The following is an 8374-nucleotide window of genomic DNA, read 5'->3' as shown; positions in this document are numbered from 1 at the left end:
AATGTCTTTATTTAGGGTAGAGATGCCCTTTAAGTAGATAGCCTGATAACAGAACTGCATTGGAGAACAACCCCTCCCCCAGAGTCCAGGAAGTGACAGGGGGGCTGCATACAGAGCCTTGTTTGTGTGTATAGTATTACTATTCTGCCTTATCTAAGGCTCCGGCAGTGCAATAAAGCCGTCCCCTAATGAAAAGGAGATGACTCTGCTGACCCAGCCCTCTAATGATGAACATGACTCTGCTGACCCCTCTAATGATAATGAGATGAGACTACTATGCCCATCCTCTAATGATGAAATGACTCCGGTGACCCCTCTAATGATAATGAGATGACTCTGCTGACCCGCCCTCTAGTGATAATGAGATGACTCTGCTCACCCGCCCTCTAGTGATAATGAGATGACTCTGCTGACCCGCTCTCTAATGATAATGAGATGACTCTGCTGACCCGCTCTCTAATGATAATGAGATGACTCTGCTCACCCGCCCTCTAGTGATAATGAGATGACTCTGCTGACCCGCCCTCTAGTGATAATGAGATGACTCTGCTGACCTGCCCTCTAATGATAATGAGATGACTCTGCTGACCCGCCCTCTAGTGATAATGAGATGACTCTGCTGACCTGCCCTCTAATGATAATGAGATGACTCTGCTGACCCGCTCTCTAATGATAATGAGATGACTCTGCTGACCCGCTCTCTAATGATAATGAGATGACTCTGCTGACCCGCTCTCTAATGATAATGAGATGACTCTGCTGACCCGCTCTCTAATGATAATGAGATGACTCTGCTGACCCGCCCTCTAGTGATAATGAGATGACTCTGTTAAACCCACCCGCTAATTATAATGGCATGACTCTGCTGTCCCCCTCTTTAATGATAATGAGATGACCCCCTGCTACCCCCACTATGTTAAAAAATAGATATAATTATAATAAAAATCTGATTTAAATAATATGTAATTTTTTGATTATCTTAACCTTAAATTCTTAGAATTTTTAGTTATTTATGGATGGAGAAATTGTTAACGTCTTCTCGACTGTACGTCACAGTGAGGAAGGAGGAGTATAGAGAGGGCTCATGGACTGTGCCCGCTCCATACTCAGCGGGTGTCAGCTGTAACAACGGACATGTGACTGTAATAGTTGGGATGGGAGAAAACTCAGATCCCGTTTTACTTAGATGCCGCGGTCCATAGCGACCGTGGCATCTAAACCGTTAACAAGAGGTGAGCCCCCTCTGTCATCCCATTGCCACCCCGCGATCGCAGGTTTAGGTACTGATAGCCATGGCTGACTGGTGGCTTAATGACGGCCCCAGGTCTGCCATCTTTCTGGTAAAGATGCTGATAAATAACACACTACACTGTAATAACGAAGTATTGCAGTGCATTGTACCAGTGATCAAGCGATCGCTTGTTCAGTTCCCTTAGTTAAATAAAGTTTTTAAATATGTACAAAAAAAAAAGAAAAATATAAAAAGTTCAAATTCAAATTTCCCCCTAAAGTAATGTAAAAAATAAAAAACATAATTGGTATCCGTAAGTGTCGACTAGTAGACTATAAAATGATTTATTCTGCACAGTGAACGCCGTAAAAAAAACCACGCCAGAATTGCTGTTTTTGGGTCGCCTTAACTCCTAAATAGAATGAAATTAAAAGTGATCAAAACGTTGCATGTACCCAAAAAATGTAGGTCATAAGTACCTAAAAACTACAGCTCGTCCCGCAAAGAACCAGCCAACACCGTGCTCCATCGATGGAAAAATAAAAAACGGTTGTTGTAGTCACAGCCGGTTTGCCGAACTGGGGAGATGCAGTGTCCCCTACTTACGACACGTCATAACGTCTTGAGCGGGAGACGGGGCTGATTATTTCTGCCTTTTTACAGGCGGAGTTGCTATGAGCAGATCCTCAGAACCCCAGGTAAGATAAAATGGCGGCCATCCGCTTCAATTTTTTTGTATCCCCCCCCCCCACCTCCCAGGTGCCTTTTTGCTGCTCCCTCATCATCCCTGATGTCGCCTCACTGCCCACGATGTAGCCTACCCTCCCCCGAGGAGCCGCGCCGCCACTAGTAGTAAAAAGTAAAAAAATCTACAAAAACGACTCGTTGCGTCCCATGTAACCGTTCTCTACTCCGACCACGAGATGAGGATCCTGAAGAGAGGACCCCCCCGATATTATCTGAGAATTCCCTAATAGGGGGTATGACGATGGGTTTTCTAATGGGGAATCTAGTGTAACTTCTTGCAAGTATAACCACAAAGTCAACATCAACCGTCTGCAAAAATACGCACAGCGCCCGCCGCGCGCTACCCGGAAGATACATCGGGAGGAATTATTGGACGGATATCGGAGCAGTAAATGATGTCACTCTTTATATACTGGACTTCGCCTTCTTTCGTACCATCTCCGGTCCAGCGCAAACTTTTATTTGTTTGATTTTAGCTAAAACCTTTATGACCCGGTCACATTTTGCAGCTTTTAGTCCGCTGCCGTTTACTGAAGAGGAACTGTGAAACCATTTTACAAATTAAAATTAAAAACACAGGTTTTTTAAGGACAGATTGCACTTTCCTATGAAATATATTATATAGATATATATATATATATATATTTTTTTTTATTTATAAAGGACCAAATCGATATATAAAATGCCATATTGGGGTAAAACAACTAAAGTATTCAAAAATTTCATGAACTATATTTTACCCTCCATCCTGATTTAAAGGACACCACATGAGTTCAGGTTTCAAGAAATATCTTTTATATATTTCGACATATTGTGCTTTTTTTTACTCAAACTTACTGAATATTTGAATACTTCAACCAAATCACCATAGCGTTTATAGAAGACATTTCGGGCTTTTATATATCTGGTTGTTGGTTGTGTACAGGAATTTTTAATTGTGGGGATACAAAATCTCAGTCTTTTCTCTCCTCCGATCTCACGCTGACGGGACACAGGGTGGTAGAGAAGGTCTTGTAGTTCTCAGCCCACAGGAAAGTTTGATGCTACAACAAACTTTCCTGTGATCGCTATGATTTGCAATCATAGCGATCACATGATCGGACCTGAACCAATCAGATCCTGATCATGGCACCCAGACCAGATCTGCTCTGGGGGATTAGATCGCCGATCAAGGCCAGGAGATGAATTTATGTCCATGGAGTATGAAGTCTAGGAAGCGTCAGGGTGAATTTACTGTCAGCAATCAGTAAGCGGTTTTAACCTCTATACCATTCTTGACCACTAGGAGTATTAGGTATTAATCCCTAAGTTAGGTACCTTTTACCACGATCAATGTGATCAGAGGTTGCAGCGATCATGAAAAATTTGAATCTCATGGGCGACGATGCAAAATCTGTAATAGTGCCCCCACCTACCATGTGCCAGTTATAATACTGGTGTCTTCTGACGTGGCACAAGGGCCCGGGTGTAATTGCTGCCACCGCCACCCCCTATACGGACATCTCCGCCCGACACAAATGAATCCCAAGAAGGCAGCGCCAGAACTGGACGTCTCTTAAAGATTTTTTGATTGATATGAGATTTCATAATGAGCAAATTAGTCTAGTTAATGTTTCCTTCACTGGATTCGGGAGGGTTTATATATCCATAGATATTAGTAATGCAAACAGGAGTAACATTAATATATTCTCACACTAATACAACATTGCGGAGCGTTAGATGAGGGGGGGGGGGGATTCCTGACTGTAGGGACAGTGTAGTCAGGGGTTAAGTTGTTGAAGGAGATGTAAGGCCCTCTGTGGATTGGTTTAGCTAGGTCAGGTGCCTTGCGCCTGGCCTATATAAGGTCCCTCCTCTAGTAGGTCGGCCTCTTTTCCTGTTGGTACCTGTTGGAAGAGGAGTTTATCTGCGTCCCATCCTCCCGCTCTTGTTTTGCTGCTAATTTGCTCTGTTTTTGTTTTCTCTTTAAAAAATTGTAAAGGGGATGTTTGTCTGGTGGGCGACCTGGTGATTGTACTTTATATACGTCAAGTCACAGCTGGCGGTTTTTCATGGAAAAATTGATGGTTTGGAGCATTGGGCGCTACGAGCCGCAGGGTTATCTGGCTGTGGGCCTTCGACCCCATTGATATGATTAAGATTGTCAAAATATTGGATAACACACTGTTGTGACTGACCTTCACCTATTAAATAACATGTCTGAGTCGTATTTGTTTATATGGTGGTCTGGGCCACCCCACACCGGTCGGTGAGGAGGGAAGAAGGTGATGTTCCCTACAGTCCTGTAAGAAAGAGTTTGCATTCCTAGTACCACCTACAGCTGGGCTGTTATGTGGGTGTTCTCCTGGTGTACTATTCCAAGTAGGCAAGGAAGGCATGGAGGGCGAGGACCTGTTAGCTGGGTGGGAATCTGGTAGCTTGATGGGGATCTGGTAGTTTGGGGGGATCTGGTAGCTTGGGGGGGATATGGTAGCTTGGTGGGGATATTGTAGCTGTATATGGATCTGGTAGCTGGGTGGGGATCTGGCAGCTTGGTGTGGATCTGGTAGCTGGGTAGGGATCTGGTAGCTAGGTAGGGATCTGGTAGCTGGGCAGGGATCTGGTAGCTTGGTGGAGATCTGGTACATTGGTGGGGATCTGGTAGCTTGGGGATATGGTAGCTGGGTGGGGATCTGGTAGCTGGGTGGGTATCTGGTAGCTTGGTGGGGATCTGGTAGCTTGGTGGGGATATTGTAGCTGTGTATGGATCTGGTAGCTGGGTGGGGATCTGGCAGCTGGGTGTGGATCCGGTAGCTGTGTGTGCATCTGGCAGCTGGGTGGGGATCTGGTAGCTTAGTGGGGATCTGGTAGTTGTGTATGGATCTGGTAGCTGGTGGAGATATGGTAGCTTGGTGGGGATATAGTAGCTATGTAGGAATCTGGTAGCTGGGTGGGGATCTGGTAGCTTGGTGGAGATCTCGTACCTTGGTGGGGATCTGGTAGTTGTGTATGGATCTGGTAGCTGGGTGGGGATCTGGTAGCTTGGTGGGGATATGGTAGCTTGGTGGGGATATTGTAGCTGTGTATGGATCTAGTAGCTGGGTGGGGATCTGGCAGCTTGGTGTGGATCTGGTAGCTGTGTGTGCATCTGGCAGCTGGGTGTGGATCTGGTAGCTTGGTGGGGATCTGGTAGTTGTATATAGATATGGTAGCTTGGTGGGGACATGGTATCTGTGTAGGGATCTGGTAGCTGGGTGTGGATCTGGTAGCTTGGTGGAGATCTGGTACCTTGGTGGGGATCTGGTAGTTGTGTATGGATCTGGCAGCTGGGTGGAGATCTGGTAGCTTGGTGGGGATCTGGTAGTTGTGTATGGATCTGGCAGCTGGGTGGAGATCTGGTAGCTTGGTGGGGATTTGGTAGCTGTGTATGGATCTGGTGGGGATCATCTGAGCATTATGTAGCTGGAACAACTATCAATCTCAAGAATTATAGGGTTCAGTTTCCCTTTTAATTGAAGAGGAGGCCAAATACACAGACCCTCTACATTGAGATCAATGAGGCTACGAAACTGAGTGCTCAACGTGCCCTACTAGGAAACCCCAACCTATAAACTAAGGATTAGTATAAGAATTGAGTTGTAAGAGAAGACTCAGGTAGCTGATCACACAAGGAACTGGTTATTTAGAAGTTGACTTGCGTCCATTTATAGTCTTGCAACAATCTCGGTCTTTGAGTTGAGATCTTCTATCTTCTTCTGATTCTTATATTGGCTTTTTCCAGCATCTCAATCCTCCCTTGAAACCCATTTTTTCTTTTATCCTTCTCCGTGTTAATGAGCAACTCAATAAATTCTTCTGAAGACTTTATGGATGTAAATTGCATAATGCTTTCAGTTGCCTTCAGGATGAGTTGAGAGCCATCATTTCTGAGCGTCTCAATTTCAACGTTCAACCTTTCGAGAACCATTTGATAGGTCAACACCTCTTGGTCGTCTCTTCTATACTTCATCTTTAAGCTCCAATAAGTGACTTTCTTGGTTAAGACCAAGTTCTGCCATAGAAAATTCTCGGAGAAATGCTTACTAGATTTGTGCCCACAAACTCTACAAGAGGCATTGAAATAAAAGACTTCACACAAATAGACAAAGGTATCATAAGCCACCAAGCAGTCGTGGTGACAGGTGGAGTTGCACTCATGGCAGTTGGTGCAATTCTCCTTTGTATCTTTCTTCTCCTTGAAATGTTTGTTCACGTCAAATTCAAAATATTCATTCTTCTCGATTTCATCTTTGTGTCTTCTAAGGATTTTCTCCGTTTCCTCCAGCTCGTACTGCTTGGACATCACCTCCTCGATTTTATGGACCAGCGCATCCACGGCAATTTCTGAGGCATTGCTCCGCATGAGGATATTCTTTTCTAAAGCCACGTTTTTTCTTAAGTCTCCAGCCAAAAATGTCAAAAAGTTGTTGACCTCTTCCATTCCCGAACTCCACTGTTGTTCATTAGTCACGTTGGTATCTTTGTCATCCGGGGAATTATTTGCATATAAGACACAATTATTGAACTTGAAGTAGATGGGGCCACCGTTTTTGTCTTTTGCGTGTGGAACTTTGGCATTAATTATGGCTTCCAGTGCTGGTGGTCCTTGGCCATCCACAGCAGAAGTCATGAAGGTCACTATATTTTCTTGTACCGTTGGGCCAAACATGGCTAAGAGGGAATTGAAGACGTATTTCTGGGTCAGTGATAAATCGGGCATCGATGATTGAGTCACAAAACAAATTGCGTCAATGTGGTTCAACCCCGAGTTATAAAACAGTTCCCGGATCTGCTGTATAGCTTTCTTCTGCGGAGTCACACCTCGGGTCTCTGGAAGACCAGGAGTATCAATGATGGTCAATGAGTGCGGGATACAGAACTCTGGTTGATGGTTGATCTGGTAAACCATGACCCTAGATCTTTGAGGGTGATCCTGACTCGTCATTGGGTCTTCTCCAACTAATTGGATCCTGCACTCGTGTTTCCACTGAACACCAAACATGCAGTTGATGAGGGCGTTGATCAGGGTCGTTTTGCCAGATCCGGTTTCACCAATCATCATTACGACCTTGTTATTTATTTCTGGATTTCCATCCCCAAACTGCCATTGCTTCGTTTTTATTACGTGTTTTAACCGCATCTTGTAAATGGCCAGGGGTCCGACACATACATTGTCATTCGACAGATTGGGATTTAATTTAATCTTCAGAATTCTTGTAGACTCTTCTATTGAGCGGCCCGGATATTTATTACCTGCAGAGATATATGTGACATGTTATCGGTGAGTGATACATTATTGGGACATTTTTCTATCCACTTATTAGAACTTTATGGTGTACAATTAGTGATAGGGAGATGTAGCAGAGCTGCATTTTCTTTTTTTTGAAGGCCAGTTTTTGGGGTTGTGATAACTAATTATTAGGACATTCGGTTACTAGTCACAGGCCCATACAGACCATGAGGCCAAAGGGTCTACCTCAAGCTCTCTAATATCAAGAGCTTCTCAGATGAATATATGTTGTTTCAATTCCTGACCATTTTTAAGATATCTGCTTCCTGCCAGTGAATGGAAATATTCTTGTTTACAGTCAGAATGTCAAAACTTTCCTGCCATAAAATTTCTCACAGCTGAGTGTTTGCTACAATTGAATTGTATGTATGTATGTATGTATGCATTGTACTGTACAATTGCATTGTAGTGCAAGAACCCAATGTTCCCAAGTCTACTATTGTGTAAGCCCAATTCTGGGGAAGGGGGGGGGGGGGCTTCTAGATTTTTGCAATTTTTGGACCTTGTTGTTATGGAAAAATATGTGTTAAAGGCAAATTTCACATAATTCTTAATACTCAAATCTAGAACATGCAGAACAATGACAGTGCCCCATAAATGTCCCAATAATTCATAACCCCATTACAGGAACAGCAAGAGTGCACCCTGATAGTGAAAGCCACGGTGACCCCATAATAATGACAGTCACATTGCCCCATAATGCATACCACCCTCTGCCGGGGTGCTATGCATCAGCACAGTGTAGGAAAGCACAGCAGACTGAGGGCAACCACAAAACACATATACAGCGCTGTACTGTACACTTTCTTAACATTGTGATCAAGGGCATACGTCAGAGGTATACGCTAAAGAATACTGCCGACCCATACCCATACCTCTCACCTTTCAGGCATTGCAAAGATGGACATCTCCTGTGACACCAGTACAGTCCACACAGTATAATGCCCCCATAGTGCCCCACACAATATAATACCTTTATAGTGCCTCCCCACACAATATAATGCCCCCATAGTGCCCCACACAATATAATACCTTTATAGTGCCTCCCCACACAATATAATGCCCCCATAGTGCCCCACACAATATAA

At 44.1% G+C, this 8374-nt stretch overlaps 1 protein-coding gene across 1 annotated transcript; it reads right to left on the bottom strand.

Annotated features, from left to right (window-relative positions):
• Positions 1–5550: 5550 nt before the first annotated feature.
• On the bottom strand, positions 5551–7198 carry LOC142653088 (uncharacterized). Its single transcript, XM_075828797.1, has one exon. The coding sequence runs from the start codon at positions 7134–7136 to the stop codon at positions 5703–5705; it is 1434 nt and encodes a 477-aa protein (XP_075684912.1). The 5' UTR covers positions 7137–7198; the 3' UTR covers positions 5551–5702.
• Positions 7199–8374: the final 1176 nt, after the last annotated feature.

The sequence above is a fragment of the Rhinoderma darwinii genome, chromosome 5, assembly GCF_050947455.1.
Source record: "Rhinoderma darwinii isolate aRhiDar2 chromosome 5, aRhiDar2.hap1, whole genome shotgun sequence".
Classification (NCBI taxonomy): domain Eukaryota; kingdom Metazoa; phylum Chordata; class Amphibia; order Anura; family Rhinodermatidae; genus Rhinoderma; species Rhinoderma darwinii.
Note: the sequence above shows the minus strand (reverse complement) of the source record. Positions and strands in the feature narration are given on the sequence as shown.

Coding starts and splice junctions, on each gene's coding strand:
- LOC142653088 (XM_075828797.1), bottom strand. CDS start 7,136: ATGCGGTTAAAACACGTAATAAAAACGAAGCAATGGCAGTTTGGGGAT.